The 23,005-nt window shown below is 44.1% G+C and overlaps 10 protein-coding genes across 10 annotated transcripts; 4 read left to right on the top strand and 6 right to left on the bottom strand.

The window, feature by feature from the left end:
* Positions 1 to 324: 324 nt before the first annotated feature.
* BYT42DRAFT_614506 (ribosomal protein S18) lies at positions 325 to 1,243 on the top strand (the record flags this gene model as incomplete). The annotated part of the gene is made up of 5 exons (XM_051571866.1): positions 325 to 460; positions 547 to 591; positions 686 to 943; positions 1,028 to 1,087; positions 1,170 to 1,243. 5 exons carry the CDS (start codon positions 325 to 327, stop codon positions 1,241 to 1,243), a joined length of 573 nt encoding a protein of 190 aa, XP_051423176.1.
* Positions 1,066 to 2,841, bottom strand: BYT42DRAFT_571958 (zinc-finger of the MIZ type in Nse subunit-domain-containing protein). Its single transcript, XM_051568543.1, has 7 exons — positions 2,406 to 2,841; positions 2,226 to 2,339; positions 2,043 to 2,165; positions 1,812 to 1,954; positions 1,663 to 1,748; positions 1,475 to 1,578; positions 1,066 to 1,377 (listed from the first exon to the last, which is right to left on the bottom strand). The coding sequence occupies exons 1-7, from the start codon at positions 2,622 to 2,624 to the stop codon at positions 1,360 to 1,362; spliced, it is 807 nt and encodes a 268-aa protein (XP_051423175.1). The 5' UTR covers positions 2,625 to 2,841; the 3' UTR covers positions 1,066 to 1,359.
* A 359-nt stretch (positions 2,842 to 3,200) lies between these two features.
* On the top strand, positions 3,201 to 4,691 carry BYT42DRAFT_546476 (major facilitator superfamily domain-containing protein; the record flags this gene model as incomplete). Its single annotated transcript, XM_051565884.1, has 4 exons — positions 3,201 to 3,714; positions 3,799 to 4,302; positions 4,362 to 4,473; positions 4,535 to 4,691. The coding sequence occupies 4 exons, from the start codon at positions 3,201 to 3,203 to the stop codon at positions 4,689 to 4,691; spliced, it is 1,287 nt and encodes a 428-aa protein (XP_051423174.1).
* A 406-nt stretch (positions 4,692 to 5,097) lies between these two features.
* Positions 5,098 to 6,572, bottom strand: BYT42DRAFT_496678 (major facilitator superfamily domain-containing protein; the record flags this gene model as incomplete). Its single annotated transcript, XM_051564437.1, has 4 exons — positions 5,098 to 5,245; positions 5,306 to 5,417; positions 5,487 to 5,987; positions 6,050 to 6,572. 4 exons carry the CDS (start codon positions 6,570 to 6,572, stop codon positions 5,098 to 5,100), a joined length of 1,284 nt encoding a protein of 427 aa, XP_051423173.1.
* Positions 6,573 to 7,641: 1,069 nt separating this feature from the next.
* BYT42DRAFT_359679 (FAS1 domain-containing protein) lies at positions 7,642 to 10,865 on the top strand. Its single transcript, XM_051563217.1, has 5 exons — positions 7,642 to 8,534; positions 8,610 to 8,861; positions 8,910 to 9,014; positions 9,152 to 9,571; positions 9,666 to 10,865. The coding sequence occupies exons 1-5, from the start codon at positions 8,042 to 8,044 to the stop codon at positions 10,721 to 10,723; spliced, it is 2,328 nt and encodes a 775-aa protein (XP_051423172.1). The 5' UTR covers positions 7,642 to 8,041; the 3' UTR covers positions 10,724 to 10,865.
* Positions 10,866 to 10,955: 90 nt separating this feature from the next.
* Positions 10,956 to 12,512, bottom strand: BYT42DRAFT_496844 (uncharacterized protein; the record flags this gene model as incomplete). The annotated part of the gene is made up of 3 exons (XM_051564455.1): positions 10,956 to 11,495; positions 11,568 to 11,704; positions 11,774 to 12,512. The coding sequence occupies 3 exons, from the start codon at positions 12,510 to 12,512 to the stop codon at positions 10,956 to 10,958; spliced, it is 1,416 nt and encodes a 471-aa protein (XP_051423171.1).
* Positions 12,513 to 12,893: 381 nt separating this feature from the next.
* Positions 12,894 to 13,806, top strand: BYT42DRAFT_614500 (COP9 signalosome; the record flags this gene model as incomplete). The annotated part of the gene is made up of 5 exons (XM_051571865.1): positions 12,894 to 12,971; positions 13,026 to 13,099; positions 13,163 to 13,344; positions 13,413 to 13,661; positions 13,727 to 13,806. The coding sequence occupies 5 exons, from the start codon at positions 12,894 to 12,896 to the stop codon at positions 13,804 to 13,806; spliced, it is 663 nt and encodes a 220-aa protein (XP_051423170.1).
* Positions 13,807 to 13,856: 50 nt separating this feature from the next.
* On the bottom strand, positions 13,857 to 15,929 carry BYT42DRAFT_496832 (major facilitator superfamily domain-containing protein; the record flags this gene model as incomplete). Its single annotated transcript, XM_051564454.1, has 6 exons — positions 13,857 to 14,107; positions 14,208 to 14,306; positions 14,531 to 14,834; positions 15,047 to 15,101; positions 15,244 to 15,380; positions 15,636 to 15,929. The coding sequence occupies 6 exons, from the start codon at positions 15,927 to 15,929 to the stop codon at positions 13,857 to 13,859; spliced, it is 1,140 nt and encodes a 379-aa protein (XP_051423169.1).
* A 998-nt stretch (positions 15,930 to 16,927) lies between these two features.
* On the bottom strand, positions 16,928 to 19,435 carry BYT42DRAFT_614498 (uncharacterized protein; the record flags this gene model as incomplete). The annotated part of the gene is made up of 3 exons (XM_051571864.1): positions 16,928 to 18,084; positions 18,299 to 18,938; positions 19,343 to 19,435. 3 exons carry the CDS (start codon positions 19,433 to 19,435, stop codon positions 16,928 to 16,930), a joined length of 1,890 nt encoding a protein of 629 aa, XP_051423168.1.
* A 2,054-nt stretch (positions 19,436 to 21,489) lies between these two features.
* On the bottom strand, positions 21,490 to 21,744 carry BYT42DRAFT_497731 (uncharacterized protein; the record flags this gene model as incomplete). Its single annotated transcript, XM_051564518.1, has 1 exon — positions 21,490 to 21,744. One exon carries the CDS (start codon positions 21,742 to 21,744, stop codon positions 21,490 to 21,492), a length of 255 nt encoding a protein of 84 aa, XP_051423167.1.
* Between the last annotated feature and the right edge of the window lie 1,261 nt (positions 21,745 to 23,005).

The raw sequence follows: 23,005 nt of genomic DNA, 5'->3' as shown, positions 1-23,005 counted from the left end.
GGAGGAAGGTACAGATGGATCTGTATCCACGAGAATGAATAAACTTTCCTATATCAGTTGAACTATGGGTAGGAGCGTTATTCATGACAAGATAGTTTCCTTTCCATTTCCATGATATTAACCCATTTTCATCGAGCAGTCGCTTTCATAAAGCTCAGATAATGAATGCCCTGTCATCGTTTTAATGCTGAATTCATGATCAAGTCATGAGGTCGGGGTGTAAAAAAGCCAAAGGTGTGACTTGGGTTTTTGTCCGGTCCGTTTCCCCTTGCCAAAAAACATTGTATCTCCACTTTCGATCGACCTTTTTTCACCCATCGAACAATGTACGCTGCAACACGGGCAGTGACCCGCTTGTCGACGATGGCTCGTCCCACCGTTCTTTCTCGATGCATGTCCACCCGTCCCGACGCACCAGCTGCAACCGATGCTACTTCACCAGCACAATCCAACACTCAAAGTAAGAATCGATCCGACACCTTTGCCTTTTTTTTTTTTTTTTTTTTTTTTTTTTTTTCATGTAAACTGATCCAATTTTCTTGACAGGCATCGAATTAGCGACCTTGGCTTTGCTTCAAGAATCAGTCAGCAGTACGTTGAAATTCAACCATAATAGAATCTTATTGGGAGAGATGGACGAGAAATCACAAGTGCTCTTGTGCTAATGTTCCGTTTGTTTTTGTAGAAGAGAAGAGCAAGCCTGTGACGGAAGCCGTGCAACGATACCAAAAGATTCACCGGGTCGGCGATACGTATCACCCTGATGATCTCAACGATGCTCGTTACCAGGAACAATTGCGAGCTCGTCGCGGACAGGCCAAGGCCAATTTGCAAGATCCTTTTGACGTCTTGGGCCTCGACCCTCTTCACGAATATAAAAACTATCGACTTCTCAGCAACTTTGTGTCTGATATGGGCAAAATTTTGCCTCGGCAGCAAACAGGTAAACCACCATTCAACCAAACAACCAATCCGGCATGCTGCCCATGGAGTAACAAGGAAATATTAACGGGTCGACTTGATGTAGGTTTGACGGCTAAAAATCAACGTAAATTGGCCAAAGCCATTAAACGAGCCAGAGCTATGGGTAAGTTGTGAAATGCTAAGCCAACAGAGAGAAATGAGGGTGGTTTATTTACATATTGTCTAACCATTTTACTTGTTTACAGGCATCATGTCTTGCACAAGCAAGGAGCACACATCGGATTTCCCGCTTCGATCTTCAGCCAGAAGAGGTTTTTAAAAAAGAAATAGGATGATTTTGTGTTTCTTTCCTTCCTTTTTCCTTTTTTTAATTTCAAAATATCTGTACAGTTACTACATCCTTTTTCCTTCTTTTTGCTTTTTCTTGTCTCACACTTATTCAACGTCATAGAACTATATAGAAAAGAAAAAGCAAAAATGGACCCGTCAGACAATTAAAAAATTCAAACAATCATTGACAGCAATGGCAAAAGAAAGAATAATGCTTTACCTCTGTGTGTGATGACGAAGCTTCCAAAGCTTGTTGTCTTGCCACTCGTCGTTCCATCAATGTATCTTCATACAACACGCGCTGATCAATTAGCTTGCCACAACCTAAGAGTTCACGGAACAAAAGGAAAAGCTCGCGTTTTGAGTCATGCTGCAGAAGCAATATCATCCATCCTAATATGTATATACCTGGTATAGGGCATTCCACGGATCCATGCGACCTTTTAAGCAATGCCATAATCGCTGCTTTCGAAAACGTGTGCTTGCATAGTTTACTGTAAAATTTCAAGATGAGCCATCGGCCACTGCCTCTATAAGATAATCATCTGCAAACGTACCTTGTCAAAGGTTCCTCAAACCATGTAGTTGTTAAAGGACATTTTAACGCCAGTTTCGTAGCGCCAATCACGATATCATCATCCTTGGCTCTGCCGTCTTCTTCTCCCAACGGTGGCATCGGTTCATCGGGGTGGTTGACGTTCTGACGCATCGTGTTAATGCTTTTAATTTATTTTTTTATTTTTTTGCCGCGCAGTGGATGGCCACCAGATAGATGTGATCTTACGTACCCAAATGATCTGTTTGAAGCTGTTATATTGTTCGTGGTTGTAATATTTCCTCTTGGCCGGCATGTTGCTGTATTTTCGCATATTCTTCTCCCATTTTTTGGTATATTCTTTCATGATATCCCCCTAAATAGTGTCGGGCGTTAATCATGTCCTTACAATCACCCCATAAAAAGCACCAGTTACCTTTAATCGTTGGTCGCAAACGCCACGTTGAAGCTCGTCAATGATCGTCTTTTGCTCCTGAAGTTGGTGCTCGAGATCAATGTACGTCTGCATGTCTGATTCCAAAGGAGTGATCTACAAACCGAACATTATCGTTAGCACGCCTACAATTGAATCATTACTCCATGTGCGTGGCATTACCATATCTGATTGCTGTAATTCTTCCAGATCGCAAGCAACGTCAATGGTTTGCTTGAAACCGTGTTGAATGTGGCTCATGATTGTATCGTAATCACGAAAAAAACCTGCTAATCGTTCGCTTTCGTAGGAAGGAATCTGGAAATTGTTCATAATATCGGTGATGGACTGAGGTCCCTCGGATTGGTTCGTGGCGCTGCTGCTGCTGGGTGTTGCACTCATAGTTTCTGAAGCAAGGTGAATAAAACGACACGGCTGTCATGTCGTGCACTTCCACAGACGTCCCTTTTTTACAAGATTTGATTCTCCGCGAATCATACAAGACTCAGAATGCCTTTTCAGTGTCTGCAAAAGAGGCGCAGCATTTTCTTGATAGACAGGCTTGTGGACCCTTTCAGTTGTAATGACCATAGTCAGTTCTGCTTTTAGTACTATCAAGGTTTAGGATCAACATGTACCCCAAGGTACCAAGGTACCATGATCATAATAAAGACCCAATCATCAAAAACTGTATTCTTCTTTTAGATATTGCGTATTTCTGGTCATTTTCTATTTCTGACGCTTTCTGCAGCATAAAAATTCCCAAGCCAACCCATCGTTTTTCCAATGGATAACGCGTGTTGATGTAATTCAGTCAATGATATCATTTAGATCCAATGTAACAACAATGTCTGGTCAAACCAAAAAAAAGGACCGAAAGCGGTGGTTGAACTTTCTACCGCCTGTAATTGCATCTATAAATCGACGGTGCATTTAGCCTTTTCTTGATTTGGATCTCGTTTTTATCTGGCCGTCGACATGACTTTGGAAAATGAGCAGACGCACCTTTTGCGCAACGATGACTCGTTAAACCATCAGTCTATTGAAAGAACCGAATCACAACATGCTCCCCCTTTGAAATCCTGGCAGAAACTCAAACCGCACATTCGGCCATTGTTGGCAGCCCACTTCATTAGCATCCTCATTGGTCTCAACGATGGTGCTTTAGGCATCGTTATTACATGCTTCAAATCGTACTATGATATTCCAGATAACGTTGTGTCGCTTTTATTTCTCTTCAATGCGTGTGGTGTTTTCATTAGCGCAAGTATCAACGGTTGGTTGGTGCACAAAATTGGTCAGCGTCGTACGATGTACCTAGGTGCTGCGGCGGTTCTCGTCGCCTACAGTTCCATTATGCAGGGTTTCCCCTTCAAAGTCACCATAGCCCTCATGATGCTGGAAGGTGCAGGTGCGGGACTATTGGACGCCGCCATGAATGTTTATACCGCCAACGTCCCCGAATCCACCTTGATGCTGAATATCTTGCACGGTAATTGATTAAATGATGACAGAAAATGATGGAAAGGAAAAGGACCCTAAAATTGACTTTTATGGGAATTTGATCCAAAATTAGCCGTTTATGGTGTTGGTGCCATGATCAGTCCATTGGTCGCCACATCTCTTTTGGCCCATGATTTCTCCTGGCGATTCATCTATCTGTTTCTGGCCACCATGGCATTTGTGAATCTATGCAGTATTACCGTTGGCTTCAAGGGGGTCAACTTTGAAGAAAACGACGAAGAAGAACAAGAAGGCTATGTGAAATCGACTCGCAAAGAAGCCATCTTCAACCGGGTCACCCTGTTGGCAGCGGCTTACATTCTCGTTTACGTGGGACTCGAGGTTACTTTGGGTGGATGGGGCTACAGTTACCTGACGACGGGCCGTCATGGCGATCCGTATCAAATGGGCCATGTTTTATCCGGCTACTGGGCTGGCTTGGCCGCGGGTCGCATTGCCCTCGGATACTTGGCTGGTCGATTCGGTGAAAAACGCATGATTTCCCTGTTCACCGTCATCTCCATGCTACTGCTGGGTGTTTTGTGGTTTGTCGCTGATATTGTGGTCGATTCTTTGGGTAAGATTCAAAGACATGGGATGGATCAATGATAAACGCTAAGTTGTGTCTATCCTTAGTTTACGTGGCACTGGGTTTCTTACTGGGCCCCATGTTCCCAACCACCATCTCTTTGGTATCCAGGATATTGCCTAGGGATATGCATGCTACATCTATTGGATTTATGGGCGCGTAAGTATCGAATAGCCTCATTTTCCTTAAACATTGAACCTAACCCTCATCACTGCATTAGACTTGCCGCGGGTGGTGCAGCGTTTTTCCCATTTCTCACTGGCCAATTCTCTGGCCGCTTTGGTATTTTAGCCCTTCCCATGATTTGCTTGGCCATGGCCGTCATGATGCAAGTCATGTGGCTCTGTATACCCAACCGTCGTACATTATCTATTTAGATGTTTGTTTTTATCCTGATTATAAATTTGAAAGGCATAAACTATGGTTAGTACACAATCCCAGTTCCGTTGGAGATCCAATATAGACTAGGTACCCTTGTATGGTAAATTTAAGCAATGAATCACGTAGAGTAACATTTGGTTTAGAATCATGGTATGGTTTTATCGAAAAAAGGGAGGTTCCAATTCGAGTCTTGCAAGATATACTGTCAAATTGAAGAATTGTAGACTACTGACGAATCGATCCAGGATAATACTGTATTGGGTTAATGTCATCCATGCTGGTGCATTACACATCACAAAAACAAAATACAAAATACAAAAAAGAAGATATGAGTGTCTATCCTAATCATTGCCACCATTGGGATCGAGATTCCATTGAAACTAATGGAGATCTAGGGGCTGATTATGAGCGATGGTCAGGAAGAATCATCCAGATACATTGCATAACGGCGAGCATGGCAAAGCAGACGACGGGAAAGGTTGAAATGCCGTAGATCTCCGATAACGCACCAGTAATAAACGGAAAAAATGCCGCCCCCACCGAAGTGCCACTAATGTAACAGCTTTCAATCTTTTGTTGACTAGTATGTTTATGTTGGATAAGGACTCACGCTGCAATGCATCCCAGGGCAGTGGCATGCAATTCTCTTGGCAGTAACTTGCAAATCAAAGCAATAGCGGTGGTAAACACAGGTGCCTGGAGGAAGCCGACAACAACAAAGACTACATAGAGTTGGACAAGTCAGCACGGTGATCTTGATTTCAGAATGATCCAAAACTCAACGTTGTTACCAATGCAAACAATCACAATGTCGTTGGAAAGCCATAGTTGACCGACAAGAATCAAACTCATGCTATTGCAGATCGACGTCAGTGATTTCTCACCAAACCGATTGGCCAGGTAGCCCAAGAACAACCGGCCTATGGCCATGCCTCCCCAGAACCCGGTTACTACATAGCCCATGATCTCTTCGTTGCCTTGACGCCCCTCCGTTAAATAGATGTATCCCCAGCTACCAAACGTCAGCTGAATTCCAACAAATATGGCAATGTAGATAGTTCCCAGCATTGTGATTCGGTTGAAGACAGCTTCCTTGTAGGATATTTTGTTGGACGCTGAGCTTTGAAGTGCCTTGTCGTCCAACTTGACATTGCGAAATCCAACAAGCATACAGCATATATTGATGAAAGCGACCGTCGATAAGAAAAGATAGATAAAGTTCCAACGGAGATCGTGGGCCAGGATCATTGTAGACACCAAGGGAGTAACAGTGGCACCAGCACCATATACAGCTAGAGAAATTTCATCAACCAGGACTGTATTTATACAATAATTGGGTGTTTTGAAACTGTACCATGCAAAATGCTAAACAGCCAGGTTGAATTGGGTAGCTTGGCAATGTAGACATTCTCGGAAGCCGTCAAAAGAGCGGCTCCAAATCCTTGAACGACCATGAAAGCGACAGTGACCGGGAAAGAGAACCCTTGCATAATGGCACTGAAAGCAGCCAAGAATCCAAGAGCGCCAAGGAACATGGTCGCTCGTTGACCCAAGTAATGAACGAAAGCGCCATTGCAACAAGCGGTGACGAAATAGCCCGCTGCATAAGATGGAAATATCAATGCGACGGTGTGATCTGAAATCCCATAGTACGATTTCAAGCATGGAATAAGCAAACTCCAGCTTCCTTCATTGACACCGCTCATAAAACTCATAAAATTAACGGTCAATAGCGGTGCAAGATCCGGTTTCGTTGTTTTGGATGCATTCTGGCTGTGACCGCACTGAATTCGACCGCTTTCAATGTAATCCTGGTTGCCTTGAATGCCTGGAAGCAACTGTGTGTGCTCAGATGCCGGAAATTCTGTGCTTCGCATGAGAATAGAAAATTGAATTAGGGAAGAAGATGGATTGATTGGTCTCAACACCACCCGCTTGGGATGATCACATCTCTGTAAATTTTGTATTCAGGCACTTGTTTCGGCTTGTTACAGTTCAAACACCGACCAATCATCCATTGATTCATTCTTTTGCCCCAGCTTCTTTAAGCAATTGTCAATACCATCCGATACTGACGAACAATGAGTCCTCACAACCTAAAATATTGCAAATTCACTTGAATTGCTCCTTTCTCACTATTGCATGAAATTTTTGAGTCGGTGAAAAATGATTTGTTTCCGGAGAACGTGGGACAAATATTGACTGGCAACCGGTTGTAAACAGTCGCACTTGACTGAATTTATGCCGTTTTTTTCGATGGCAAAAGCTTGTGTGGCCTCAACAACCGACGGCCATAAACTGTACTACATGCACGTTTTTGATATTCTCGCAAGCCATGAACGATAGACTTTGACAGTTCACATGGACCAGATTTGGATAAATGTGTGAAAGCTTTTTACTGGGATAGTTGCATCCATGGGAATGGTGCTTTCGGCAGGGTGACTAGCCTTGTATGTCCCAAATAAACCTGGTTATAATTAAATATCTGCTCGCCACGTTTGGTTCTATGCGCGGGGCTTCCAGAGGTCGGCTATTTGATCTTGCAACAGGACTGTGAATAGGAAAGCGGCAGGTGACACGAGCAAAATCCAGACAGAGGCACGTTTTTCTCTTTATGGCAATGTCAGCTGCATGTTGGTGTCTCCATGTTTACATCAATCCACCCTATTTATGATTGGCTTAAAGGTTACAATTGCAAATAGAAAATATGGGGTACATACATCCATCAGCCATCACATACCAACAAGGAGCCGGCGATTCTCCAGCAGTTCCCTCCGATACCTTTGAATTTAATGTATCTATAAACCTTCCATTGTAGATGGTTATTCTGCTTTCTATATTTTTGTTTGTTTTTGATTCACCACATGATAGTGAGCATTCATATTTTTTATATAACGGATGAACTCAACTTCCGAAGTGAACCTTTTTCTAGCCCATCTTATTATAGTGGCAGCGACAGCAACAGCCGCTGTTATTGAATTATTTTATGCTTGCGCTCCTTAATGCATTCAGGGTGTTTTTTCCTGAAAACGAATCAGACGGTCATCCAACCATATTACGTCAGTGGACCAAATCTGGATGATGCAGCATATTTGAAGCCTGGATAAACGTGAAAATGTCACTCTCTGTCGTGAGCCTCTGAGGGAAATGACGGTGACGGACTATCATCTATCCTGGCATTTGTACTATAATATAACGTGACTGAACCGTCATTTTGTCGCTGACGACGGGAAGGAGGGATCTCCTGGGTCTCATGATCGCCGTGACTGTTTTGCACAAGATATAACCGAATTAGATACGACTGATTATCACTTTTTCTTTATTTCTTCTTTATTGTTTGATTGACATGAAGTTATATGGATTTTTAGTGTTGGGTGTTTATTGCGCTCACACACTCGCTTATAAAACCATTATCGACGTACTGTCTGAAGATGCGCGGTTTGAAACTTTGCTTGGCCACTTGCAGCGCACTCGTCTCATTCCGCATGTCAATGCTTTGAAAGCGGCCACCTTATTTGCGCCGGACAATGACGCCTTTGCAAAATACAACGATGGGGATATTACCGCTGACACATTACTTTACCATTTATTACCGGTGGGCATGTTGGGAGAAGATTTCTACCATGACCAGTTGTTGGAATCGCTGTACATCCGACCAGGCTATTTGGGCTCCGATGAAGCCGGTCAACGCATAAAAATCACCAAAGAAGGCAATCCCCGCAAAGGCCGTGGCAAGGTTTACATCAATCAAGCCCAAATCATTTCCAAAGATATCCCCGTCAATAATCAAACGTATATCCAAGTCATCGACCGTGTCCTGCAGCCACCCCACACCATCAGTAAGTGCCTGTCGTAGTTCGGAATTTGTTGTCACACAGACACACTCATCTCGTTTGGGCGGCGGTTTCCTCCAGGTAAAACGATCCGTCAAACTTATAATGATACCTATGCATTACTGGAAAAAATCGGCATGCACGATCTTTTAAACGAAGGCCAGCCTTTTACGTTATTTGTACCTCGTGACAACATTCTCAATCAATTGGCCACGGTCGAACAGCAGTACCTCCTGTCTCGCTATGGCAAAGAAGATTTGGGGCGATTACTGAAATATATGGTCGTCAAAGGCGCCGTTTATGCTGCGGATTTTCCCAATGGCAAAACGTTATGTAAGTGCTGAGCCATAAAATCAAAGCTCCTACTGACCCCCTGGTCAGACGAAACACTGTCGGGCGAATCCATCGTCATTGCCGTCGACAAAGACAATCATCGAACTGTCAACGGCATCCCTGTCGTCAAAACAGATACCATCGCCGCCAACGGTAAGTACTCGGTCTCCCTTTTTTGGGAGCAGGAAGGGGGAGAAGGGGAGTAGATGGGTTCATACGACAGAAATTCGTCGATAATGGCTTGGCTGAAAAAAAAAAAAAAAGGTTTTTAACGAGAACGTGCGGTTTAGGTGTGGTACACGAGTTGGAGTCGGGGATGGTACCTTCCAACATTGTATTTGATGTGCGAAAATATCTGTATGGATTCAATGCCACGAAATTCGTGACGTTGATGGAAACGTATGGTTTGGGTCACTACCTCGGTGCAGACTCTCATAATTTCACGGTATTGGTACCGTCCAACGATGATCTGGATGATCACGATGTACCGATTCATACCATGCGAAGCTGGCTTCGTTATCATTTACTACCAGGATGCTGGACCAACGATTTGCTTCAGGACAGCATGTTGATGGATACAGAATACAAAGCTTCTTCATTGGGAGGCGCACCACAAAAACTTCCGGTGTTTATTGAAACGGAGAAAATGAAAGGCAAACCTACCGGCAAATCCATTCGCTTCAATCATGCCAGAGTTTTGGGAGATGGAGGCAAGTACAACCAAATCTTTTTGTTTTTTTACAAACTAGTGCAGCTTTGATTTTGTTTGGCGAGACTAAATCCGTTTGGTTCACTTTGCTGCAGTGATGGTTGGGGAAAACATGATTTATCAGTTATCGGATCCCGTGAATCTCCCCAGCGATATTCTCAGTACCATGGTCATCGATCTGGATCTTTCAACCTTTATTGCCGCACTTTACGTATCCAAAGTCTCGGATGTGATCAAAAATATCAATGGCATCACCTTGTTTGTACCGACCAATGACGCTTTCCAAGAACTTGGACTGGTGGCGAAATATCTGGTTCATCCAAGCGCCAAGGACCATCTACAAAGTGTATTAAGGTATCATGCAGCGGAGGGTTTGCTGTATCGCCAAGATTTGTTGTCCAAGGTGAACGAAGCACCAACCTTGGCCAATGCCACCTTGCGTATCACACCTATGGAAAACCACGAAATCATTGTGGGACGACCGGATCGACCTGCAACAGGCATTGTCCGACATACCAACGTCCTTGTAGCTAATGGTGTGGTTCACAAGATAGACCAAGTCCAGATCCCCAGCCATGTTAAGATTAGTAATCGCGATCTCTTGGTCGGTATCGAAGCGACGACCATGCTGCAAATCCTTGACCATGCCAACCTCACGGCAATGATTAATGATAAAAATTGGATTGTTCTCGCCCCATCTGACAAGGCGTTTGCCCATCTTGATCTGGATGCCTTGTTTGCCGATCCTTATCAGCTGGACCGGATAGCTCGACTTCATTTGATCCCTCAACCGTGGCCCAACCAGTGGGTACAAGAACGCGACAAGACGGAGTATCCCACTTACTTATCCGACAAGGATAAACTAGTTATTCGCGATGAAGGTCATCGAGATCTGGTGATCGATGTCAAGGATCAATCATCGGATATCCGTGCACGCGTCATTGCACAAGGTCGGTCCACGTTTGATGGCGGCGTTCTCTTACTGGATAGTGTACTCATCCCCGTACGACGAGGCTTCTTTGGTCTACCTTGGGGGTGGTCAATTGTTGTCGTCACGGGCATCACCCTTCTCAGCGCCAGTATCGCCAGTCTCTGTGGTTTTGTCGGTTACAAGATTTACAACCGTCGTCGACTTGGTTACCGAGCCATTTAACCCTGTTTCCTTTCCCTCTTCCCCCAAACCTCCCTTCATCCCGCTCAAGTATGCGGAACCAAGCTACCACGGAATAGGATAGTCACATACAACCCATTTATGTAACTGTATATAAACATTTGATTCACCTATTTTTTTTTCTGTTTTAATATCGATTAAATATCGATGTGCAGGTGGAAAATGTTTTTTAGCTACAGGCCAATCGATCCATCAAATTTTATAATATTCATTGTTAGTTATCATCTCCTTCAAGCGCTTCTTCGGCGGCTTCTTTAAGGGCTTCCTTTTTGTTGTCCTTGTCTGTGAGCATTTGAGCGGCTAGTTCGTTATAGATACGGTGAACCAGGAAAATTTCGTTGGACTCGTCGCTGCTGATAATTAAGCGACCGTAACCATCGACGGCGATATCGATGGGACTGATACATCCTGCACCGGTGCAAGGGGAGGCGGCGGCGAAGATGACTTCTTCGGGCTTGTCCCATCGTGAGACGTGACCCAGATCGTCAAAAGGCAAATGGACGACACTATGGCCTTGGGATTGTCCGCTTACACCATGGTAGGCGACAATAGGTGTATCTGTCCAGTTGCATGGAAGACCGACTGAGGTGGCCAACGTTTCCAAATCACCGACGGAGCAGAAAGTGCCCATATAAAAGTAGATGCTGTGAGCGTGGACGCCAGGTGCAAGCGGAACGGCCGGTCGACGATTTCGTTCTTCCTGCTGGCAATAGCTATCCATATCCACCGAGTCATTCATAAACGCAGGATGTGCCTAAGTTTCAAACAAGAAGCATAGTTGAGGCAAACATCGTATCAGAAAGAGTTGTGAATGCTACATATTTACCCATTGAGCGCCCAAGCCTTTGAATCGTGGTGTGTACGATTCCATATTGTACTCGGTAAAGCAGTAAGGGTAGCCATAGTTGTGTTGCGGGAATTCATACAGATTGACTTCTTCGGCCAACCCAGTCTGTGAAACATCTTTTGGAACAAACCATAACGTGAGTCAAAACAATCAGTCTGCAAATTGGGTTAAGTTTTTTTCTGTACCTCCTCCAATATCGGCTCTTTGGAATGATTCAAAAGGAGCGTCAATGCCCCACAGGCGAGCCTGAGCATCGAATGCCATGGATCCGACGGAATTGGTACCGAAAGCATGAATTTGGCCATCCGTCTCGAAATCATAGCCGCCTTCTGGCACCGCCCGGAAATTAAATTTCTTGATGATTGCTTGGCGGGGATCCACGTCGCTTTGCAAGCCCACGGCCGAACGCGGCACGTAAGCATGACCGAAAGGATCAATGGCCACGTCTGGTTGCGCATTTGGATTCGAAGGATTGATATTGGTCAATACTTTAACACCATTCTTAAGTTCTGAATGCTGGCCATCACTGTAAGCAAATTGATAGACCGAGTTGGCCGTAGCCACGTACACCGAATGACCAAAGAGAGCCAGACCGTGAGCTACAGGTTGATCCAACTCGTTGCCGAGGATTTTCTTGATATCGGTATTGCCGCATTTGTCCATACGAATACTGTACACGCCTTCGCCTCCAGCCACAACAAGAATGTGGTTCGATCGGTCAATGGCAATTTTACGAGGATTCTTTATGCTATTGGCTAGCACATACGCTTCGTAGCCTTGCATGACATTAAAGGGTGCTGAGGCCTCGAGATAGGCATCGGGAACGCACAATGGTTGTTGTTCGGGGTCACTTAGCACAAGGGGATGTTCTGCTGAAGCATCGGGCACAAGGGCGTTTGCCTTTCCCACACGAAGTCCACCCATAGCAAAATCCGCCTTGACGCTGTCTGCGTTGACATCGCTATCCACATTTGTGTTCTCCTGCTGTGCCCATGCCTGGCCTAGTAAACCCAACGCGGCCAAAATGCCTACCGCATGAATGCAGACCATTAAGAGAAAAAGTTCAAGAAAAGAAGGAAGAATCCAAAAGAAAACTGGATAGCAGTAAAGTCCATAAATGCAATATAAATAGCAATATGAATAGATAGTCAAAGGTGGACGGAAATTTTTGCGTGCAGGAGGAATCCCACTGCGAACCGAGTGCCCTGAATTAGGACTCCGCCGTCCGCATTGGCGCCTTTCAAAAAATGCGGAACGCTTGGCTGACGGCTTTGCGTTCCCCGCCGACAGACACACAATTCAACCATGACCCAATTGGAAGGCTACGTGTCCGCAAAAGACTATGCTGGGCTTGTTAGCGAATGCGAAGCCCTTGAACTCTCCGTAAGTGATCCATGCCTAGGTCCAAATTCTCGTCACTGACGCCATGCATTATAGGGAGCAACATGCATCGAACAATTGCAAGAAGTGTATGCCCTGTGGTTAGCGGGTTATGTAGCGATCAATGATCTGTAATATCTCTGTGGTTGGTATTTCTTCAGAAAGAATGGGAAATGCTTATAAAGGAAGCGTAGGGACTCGGCCCGATTCTTGCGTAAACGAATGATCAAAGCGAATGTGACGGATGTCGCCGAAGCGAATGTAGTGTGGAGTGTATGTGTGACACTGTGGGAGCAAAATTATGCCGAATTCTATAAAGCCGCCCATAATGACGCGTGGTCTCCGTCTCTGCAGGTTGTAATTAATGATATTGAAGGTAGGCAACGAGGGATTTGTTTTATAGAGCAAGCATACTAACGTCATGCCCCTTTCGGTCTTTTTCAGAAATGACTCGAGAACGAATGATCAATACAGTAGCCAAAGCGTATACCTGCATTCCTATGAGCGATGCAGAGAACTATATTGGATTACGGGACATGGAGCTGATTCAGGGTAATGCTACAATGCGATACGAACGATATGACATTCTATGGTACAAGAGATTAACACGAGAGATGGTGGATCTCATAGCTTTGGTCGGCCGAGGATGGTCCTACGATCCAGCAACACAGCGATTTGTTCCACAAAAAGAAGGTAAGCTGACCATCCACCGGTCAACAACGTCAAGAGAGGCAAAAATTCACTGACATTTCGTTTAGTCGTGGCGATCCGAGACCCTTCCAATATATCTCATTTATCCACCTTGTCTGACATGGTGATGCACCTTGAAAACTTTTAAACATGCAAATACAAATACAAGATAATATAATGATAATAGTAATATTCGTACTACAATTTGGTAATGATCGATCCGTTGTCGATGGCTAAACGTTTCATATCTCCTTTAATCCATATCACGGGCACACATCCCACCGTGACAATGATGGCGGCAGCCACTAGAGCGTTGTGCATGTCGCCTGGAATGAGGGCATCCTCACCGGCTCGAAATTTGTCCAACACGATCACAAAGATAACGTTCGTAGCGCCGACAGTCATAGACATGATAGACATAGTAAAGGATTCAGCCACAGGATAAGCGACTAGCGTCATATAAATGAGTTACCGTTCCAATAAGAGCTTGCAAGCTTTATTGAATGGATCCAAAAAAAAAGGCAATCGACGTGCATTCATTCCACTTACTTTCACATGCGTATTCCAGGTAAGCTGGCACAAGAGCAATCACAAAAATTCCATTGGCAATAAATGCAATAATTACGACGTCGAAATTATTGGGAATAACTAGTACGCCGCACCATAATATAAGAGGTTATGTTCATCGAAACAGGTCGGGTTACACTTACCCTGAAACACAAGCATCACATAACTGAACAAGGAGATCGGAGTCAAAAGCTTGATCATCATCAGATGCAGTCCTTGTTGTCCAATGCAGTATCCCACCGCACCTATACAGAAAAAAAAATCAGAAACTGTTCCGCTTTACTGCAACGTATTCTAATACTGACATCCGCTGATTGTTCCTGCAACGAGTGGTATTGCGGCGCAGAGAGCGCTTCGTTCGACAGAGTAACCGTAAGGGATCAAAATTTGCACGGTCAAGGCCCCTATGGAAAAAAGCATGCCAAGATGGAACGAATACGCGATTGTTAACCACAGAAAGTTGATATTTTTCATCAGTAGTTTGAGGCTTTGCCACGCCGACGGTTGTCGTTCAAGGTCGGCCGTGACGGAAGGTGAATGTTTCGGTTTCGCCGGCAAGAACGGAAAAGGAAGTACCATCACCGTCGCAATGGCCGCCAGAATCAGCAACTTAAATATCATGATTTTTCATATCAGTGAAAACTGTCACTAGGATTAAAAAGGTCATGCTACGTACGAGTCGAGGTGTATTGGCTGCATCGTCACCGACAATGCGAGGAATGATAATTGGGCCGATCATTTGTCCCACGGCAGTAGCTACAAGTACCCCACGGTGGTTAGTCAGGCATAAAAATGTAAGGCGATCATTGCCCTTGGTTTACCAGCCAAGATGTTAGCGAGGCCGCGATACTCGGGAGTAAACCATACGGCGGCAAGCTGGTGGAGAAAGCATTTCAGTTACATATATTTTTTACATCGAAGGGTGTTACGATGACGCACTTTGCCGGGAATACTAAGCATCCATCAACGATCAGCACGAGACTTAGGCGCTATCCATATTCTGCCAGATGGAGCTTACTTGTAATAAAATGGGGCGCCGAGAGCGGCGATGGTTTGGCCGACAAGCAGGACAGCAAACCGTTGATGTAGCGGAACGGCTATTGCGATGCATCGGACCCAGCAGCCCACAGCAGTCAGGCACGACGCGACTATCAACTAGAAGCCAAAAATAAAGACAAGATTTTTTTAAGTTAGTTGTTTGATAGGTTGGTTAAATTCAAGGGGAGAGGAGGGGGAAGGGGAGCAGAAGTGCAAACTATGTTTACAGAACCTTTAAATGGATGGTGTGGGTTCCAAGGGACGGAAAGATGAGGAAACTGGATCGAACCAGGGAGCGTGGAGAGGAAGGGGGAGAGATGGTAGAGCCAAGGGATTTAGGAAATGGGATTTATGTCTTAATTGCAACTTTACAGATGGTTTTATTCCAAAACGCTCGTATGCCCACGCTGAAGGCAGAGACAGTACAATGGGAGTCAAAGAAAAGGCGTTGGTAAGCCAATTGAGCTGTGTAAATGAGGCATTGGTCCATTCTGAGAAGGTGACAGGTGCAACGGAGGCTGTGAGCCAGGCGAATATGCTGCTCATGTAGGCAGCTATAATGGCCACCAAATAGATCCATGCTATGCCACTCGTACGGAATGTCGTAGGCTGGCCTTCTTCGTCTTTGATCTCCAACTCAACATGCTGTTCCTCTTTGGTTTCCATGGCTAAAACAAAATAACAACCAGAATAAAAACAATCTAGTGAACATTGTCAAGTCAGGCTTTTATTCTATCGAAATCTCAAACACATAAAACCCATTGATCTCTTTATTTGGATTTAAACAGATGATCGTGCCATATGAAATGGCATCAACGCCAACCAACAAAAAAAGTGACCGCGGAGGCGCAAAACCCATAAAGGTGACAACAGCTGGTGCGCAACAACACTGGATATCATTGAAACCAGCCTGTTACACAAGTTAACCAAACAATAACAAGATCATACAAATATATGCGACAGATGATGGAATAAGGAAAAGGAAAAGGTTCACTTGCAAAGAGAAATAAGTGGTCCCGGCATGTGGACAGATTTGGCAATCCATGTAATACCTGAGAATTAACAGAGATAGGGATGAGCCTCCTTTTTTTTCCCATCCATGTTGTTTTCATTCTCCTTGTCCGAACTAGTCTTTTAGGGTTCCCCTTTTTTCGCAATTAAGCAAATTTCTTTTTAGATCCACCATTGATTCATTTACCTTATCAACCAATCTTAAAAAGTGATGTGCAGACAACAACCTTCAAACTTGGATGAAAAAAAAAATGCATGTAGTGGCGCATGTGTAGTCCCTTCTTTTTTTTTTGGTTTTGTCTTTCCCTCCTTTTCTCCCTTTTCCATTTAAGGATCCTTTGATTGGTCAATTGATCTCTCTATGACTTTATATCACTTGCATTGGGATGGTTGCTTTTTGAGACAGTTCATTCAGAAAGTGTAATTGAAAATGATGTAAAATTGTTTATTGAAACAAAATAAGCACAAAGGCCGTATTTTTCTTTGTTTTTGCGTGGGTTCTTTGTTTTTGTAAAACATGAGACAAATAAAACAGTGATGTCTGTAGACAAGATGAATAATTAAAAAAAAGGTTGTATACAAAAAAGAAAAGCAAAGCAAAATGATGAATGGGATGAGTGAAGAAACAAAAGACTAGGAAGAAGGGTAGTGAGTTAATTTTTAAGCGGCGGTCGAGAATTCACGGTTCGACGAGACAGTGGTCGCTTGGGAGTGGATGCAACATTTCTTGCCGAGGTGGGTGGAATAATGGAACGACGAGCCATGGGATGAGCGATGGTAGTAGATGTTGGCGTTTTGGTTGTTTTTGTTGTTGCAGCGGTGGTAGTAGTGGTGGTGGTGGTGGTGGTTCCCATGGCTGATCTGGTTGTGATGGGTTTATTTGTGATGGAAGGAGTGTGTTTCTGTGGCGTTCGTGGTACGACGGACTGGCGAGAAGACAATGCAGGGTTTCGCATGGGCGTGGCGGAAACGGACCGAGTAGAAGACGATGTACGTGAAGACGATGGGGTTTGGCGTTTGAGAATATTGATTTCCTTGACAGCTTCATCCAGTTTGGCTTGCATGACTTTGCGTGCTTCGGCTTCTTCTTTGGCTTGTTGCTGGCGGGCCATTTTGAGGTCATGCAGCTGATCAAGCACGCGGGCCATCATCGTCTCCAGTTCGCCTCGTGCCTTGATTTCTTTACGCAAACGCTGTTCGAGGGGCTGCATTTGTGACAAGGCATGCTGCATCTTTTGTTCGTACGCTTGGCGCATTTCCACTTCCTGTTCGACACGATCGTAGAGCACCTTTTGCTGTTGATCAATGAGCACCGTCATATCTTCCATGGCCTTTTCAAACGCCGTTCGCATCGCGGTTTCTTCACGCAACCGACGTTCCAAGTCCACCAATCGATCCTCCACGCGAACCATGTACTGACGATGCGCTTTACCGCAAATCTTGACGATCTCCGTAGCCAGTTGAGGTTGACGACGAACGCAGTAGCCACGCCACGCCGACTGAATCTTGATTGCGGCCGATTCGCGCACGACTTGAATTTCTTCTTCTTCTTGATCGTCCAACGGTAAGAAAACGGAAGCGGATTCAATGGGAAGTTCATCATCCTCTTCGTCGTCATAACCTTCGTCGCTGCCGACCGAAGCGGTGGTTGGGTGTTTCATCCACGGAGACAGTTTTCCTTTGCTCAGTTTCACAAGCACGATATTATCGTCATGACAGCTATCGTCATCCGTCAACAAGACATCGTCATTGCGGAAAATGGGCAACACATCTTCGGAATCTACACGCGAAGAATGGTGCATTCCATGATCTAGAAAAATTCAAGAAAAAAAAGGCGTAAATACAAAATGATAGCCCAATACAGACAGTGGTGCAAAATCAAAAAATAGGGCGGTGCGGTTTTTTCTTTTTTGTGGCGGGGTTAAGGGTATCGATAAAGGACAAAGGAAGGATAGGTAGAAAAAGAAAAAAAAAAAAAAGGGAAACAAAGTAGAATGGAATGAAAAAGGGAAGTGTCACGTTACCTCGGCGACGACGAGTTGTATTCCTGGTTTGCGTAACCCGAGGATGGTGGTACAACTCGGGACGATCATGATGGTAATGTTCATTCAGCGGCTGCAGGAAAGATGAGGGTCCGACGGGAGAAGTGATGGTATCGGACGAATCGCCAGAAAGCTCACGCGCATGTCGGTCGCTGCAAGCAGACGATAAAACGCGCGTAACAGGTCGGCGATTGACTTGTGCAGGAAGTTGCAGGGGTGACAATCGACCGTCATCCACAAGTACATCGTCGTCGTCATCTTCCTCCTCCTCTTCTTCTTCTTCGTCGTCGTAATCGTCATCGTCGCTGCTTTGAAAGATAGTCTTATGATCCCAATGTTGGATGTGACTGGGCGGGGTGCGTGCGTCGACGTCCAGGTCACTCATGTGATCGGTCAACGAGCACATGTCAACCGACAAGCAAGCCGCGGTTGAGGACGAGGTGAAAGACGATTCATCAAAGAACGATTGTTCGTCCTGGAGGTAATCGAGGTAAGCGAGAGCCCGCAAGCGGGATTTCGGGGGAAATTCGTATCGATACTGTTCAGGTTCGAGATTCTGTGGCACGATCATCGGCTCTTCTTTATCTTGATCGTCGTCACTGTGAACGTCATAAAAATGAGTCTGTAGCGGATCACGGAAATCAATGATGAAAATAGAAATGAATATAAAATAAAATAAAAAATGAATAGGAGGAATGGAATATAATATAGAAATAACGATCCGTCAATGAAAATCAGAAAATAGAAAGAAAGAGGAAAGAAAAAATGATGAAAATGACAACAGCCAGAATCAGAGGAAAAGACATATAAAAAGAAAAAAAAAAAAAAGAATCCACCAGCGTGATGGAAGAAATAAGAAAAAGGAAAAAAACCGCCCATTTTTATGCACATCAAAATGGAGATACAGCCGATTCAAAATAAACCGATGAGTATGTCTTGTTTTCGTTGACAGCGCGTTGTATGATGACCTTTTTTTTTCTCTTTTTGCCTTGTTTTCTCACCCCAGTTTCCCAGTGAAGTATTTACCTGATAAAAGAGCTTGTCGTCTTCAGCCGCATGCGACGAAGAGTGATGCATCATGATGGGATCAGTATTAAAACGGCCAATGTCTTGTGCCATCATTTTTTTGATTTGTCGTTGTTATAGAAACTTTTTTTGGGGGGAATGGAATTAAAAAAAAAAGGGAATATAATGAAATAAAAACTTTTAGAAGGAAATAAAAAGGAAAAGAAAACACAAAAGCGAATAATAAGGGAAAAGCAATGATGTCAATGCGAAGTAATCGTCTTTTTGAGTTGGATGAGTGGGAGAAAAAGGAAAGAAGAGAAAAGAGGAAAAGAGAAGAGGATGAAGTGGCTCGAGCCAGTGGATGCGGTGAAGGAAGGGTGAAAGGAATGGAAAGGGTTTAAGGAGTTAAAAAAGAAGAAGAAAGAAAAGAAAAAAAAAGAGTGAAAGAGAGAAGCGAGAAACGACAAAGTCAATAACAGAGGTATATAAAAGAAAAAGAAAAAGGGAAAGAAATGGAATCCGTCGCTATCGTTTTTATAAAAAAAAAACCAAAATAGTGTGGTCGTGCTGTCAAAGCAACAAAGAACGTGCTAAAGGAGACGAGGGAAAAAAAAGAAAAGAAAAAAAGAACAGAGGAAACTGGAAAGAAAAGGCCGAGTCCGGGTTGCAATTTAGAGTCGTATGTGTTACACCCGCAGATCATCCCTAATGAGCAAGCCAAAAAAATAATTCTCTTTTTCTTTTCCGTTGGCAATCAACATTGATGATGAAAAAGATGAACACAATGCTGATCAGATAATGGATCTTTCATGTTTACCGTACACCCAAGCTAGGAAAAACCCGATGCCAAAGCATTTGGTAATGTTAGCATATGTGGGGTCGATCATAACAAATGATAGATATATTCCACAAGTGAATATGGCTTTTCTCTATTCCAATCGACACATTCACCAAAGAAATGACCAGAACCACTTCTTTTCTCTTTGACCATGGTGATTTAGGAAAATAAAGTAATAAAAAAAATTGGATACACTTGGTTGTGTTACCTGGTTACATATGGAAATTTTCGATGGCTCAATGTCACCGCATGAAAATTTCATGCAGATCTTGTGCATACACAAGACTAATACACACAGATGCTCCTGAATAACACTGAACTCTTATACTCCCCCCCCCCCTTTTTTTTTTTTTTCTTTACCCACTATTTATATGCCAGCTCCCTAATAAGTCAACTATGGCACTGTCATCCACTATCGGGTCTCCTTCCGATCTTTTTCATATCCACATCTTTTATTTTGTCTTGCAGTCTGTCGTATTTGAAAGTCAGAGACAGATCCCCCTTTCTTTTTTGTTTTTTTAACTTCATCAACAGCATTCAACCTTACACAGATCGATAAACTTGGAGAAACGGGGAAGGGGGGGGGGGGGAGAGAACCTTTTCCACACACGCACGCACACGCCCTTCATGATCGGATGGGAAGAAGTGTGTGTGTGTGTGTGCTTCTTTCTTGTCTCCTGCTACTCCTAAGAAACGTTCACCCAAATCCATCACAACATGTCTTGTAATTCCTTCCTGGGAACCAGAAAAGGATTCTATGCAACCCTATCCGATATCACTCATTGTAAACAGACATGTACCATTACTTACGTAGAATGCATAATCATACAGAAAACGTCAACCTTGACGGAAAAAGAATTAGCATGGAAATGGGCTATTAAATCAGGAAGTAAGGTGTGAAATGGCAAAATGAAAAAAAAAGACGTTGTCTGTCTCCGGGAAGTGTGAGTCGTGTCTTTTTACTCTTTCGCCCAACCCCAAAATGGATCGAAATTTTTTTTATTCGAAACCCTGGACTCATAATAGCCACTAAAGTGATCATCAAGCGAAAAAAATAAAGTATAGTTTCGACAGATGAAAAAAAAGTACAAGTTAAAAGTGTGTGCTGTGTGGGCAAACTGGGGAAAAAGAAATGGGGGCGGGGGGTGGAGGATAGGAGGAGGAGAGAGAGAGACCAATTTTGGGGGGTGGTGGTTGGGACTGAACCCAATGCATATTTTTGGGTATCTTCTTTTCCAAAAAGGGAAAGGATGGTTCTACGGATAAGCTGTTGACAGAAAAAAAAGGGTGTTTGCAGGGCTAAACAAAAAAAAAAAAAAATTCGTGTTCAGCCTTCCGACACCTCGGTGGTACCGGTCATTAGACGTTGCTCCGTTGTCATGGCTTGATTCCAGTTGACCTGAAACGCCAATTGTCGTTGATTAAACAATGCTTCAATAGCACGTCGTTCCGCATCCACCATGGCCCGTGTCATGCCGGCAAATCGATGGGCAAATGTGTAATAGTTGGTGTCGTACTCAATATTTTGCAGATTTGGGAAAATTCTTAGCAAGGATGCGCAGCCCACTCTTGACAAGGGCATCGTCATGTATTTGCTGATATACAATCGTCGTAAAGAACTCCCGGGCAAGGGTTTCGTTTCACTTGGTACGTAGGAGGAGGAGGACAGTGACGACGATGCGTAGATCGAAACTGGCAGTTGTGTATCTGACGTTAAGCACGGTTCTTTTACAATGGCTACCGTGGGATCCCATTGCGACTGCCACGATTCATACACGGCCAGATTCCAATTGGAAATGCACGCCAAGTCATGCAGTTCCAAAGTCTCTAATTGTGTGCAATGCGTAATGAGTTGCCAAAATCCGTGACCCGAAATGGGTGCGGTAAAACCCGAATGCAGTGCAGAAGACTCGCTCCAGAATTCTGATTGATCCAGCACCGACTTTGATTTCAACGAAGCAATGGCCAAGTGGCGTAAGGAAGGCCAGTGCCGCGCCATGGTGAGCAGGACAATGTCGTTCATACCGGCGTGCAAACCTCGAAAATAACGCATCTTGGGGCACCCGGTGACGATGGCTTGAAGCATACCGGACGACTGGATGCCTTTATCATGATTGTTCAGGTAGGTCAAGGACGTGATGGACTGGCCTTGACTGGCAATCGCACAAAATAGCTCCGTCATTTCCAAATCTAGCTCGCAATTGACAATCGTGAGACTTTGGAGCGTGGTTCGATTATTGCGTAATAAGGTAATGATGGCATCCGAAAACTGGTTATGCAGTTCGAATCCATGATGCACATATTCGGCTCGTCGTCGGAGCGGTTTCAAGGCGTGGATATGGGAAAATAGCATCGGCGTCGATGCATCTTGATGGATAAAGTGAACCGGGACAACGGTGCTTTGAATAAACTGAGAATAGCAGCCGTCAATTTTCAACGACTGAATTCGTGCCTTTGTCCCATTCAATCGTTGCAGACTTTGCACAAGCTCGCGAAGTTCCAAATGTTCAAATGTTACGTCACGGTACAAATAAGGATCTTGGCATATCCGATACCACGTTTTACAAACACTAATACGATGGGCAACCCAATCCCACAATTAGCTCCCTCATTCCCGGTGCGTCATAAATGAAACGCAAAAAAATCAGAACTGCGATTTACCTTCCTACATGCCAACGATAAGGTAACGGTAAGTAAGAAAAGACGTGCAAGAGGACGCCATCGGGAATAGACGACATGAAGAATAAACACAAGTATAAGAAAACAAGACAAGCGAAGAAGACAAAACAATAAAATAAAATAAAATAAAAATAAAGAGAGACACACGCAGGCGGGGGAATGAT

Source organism: Radiomyces spectabilis (genome assembly GCF_025331425.1).
Source record: "Radiomyces spectabilis strain NRRL 2753 chromosome Unknown BYT42scaffold_7, whole genome shotgun sequence".
Classification (NCBI taxonomy): domain Eukaryota; kingdom Fungi; phylum Mucoromycota; class Mucoromycetes; order Mucorales; family Radiomycetaceae; genus Radiomyces; species Radiomyces spectabilis.
This window is presented reverse-complemented; position numbering and strand designations above follow the sequence as displayed.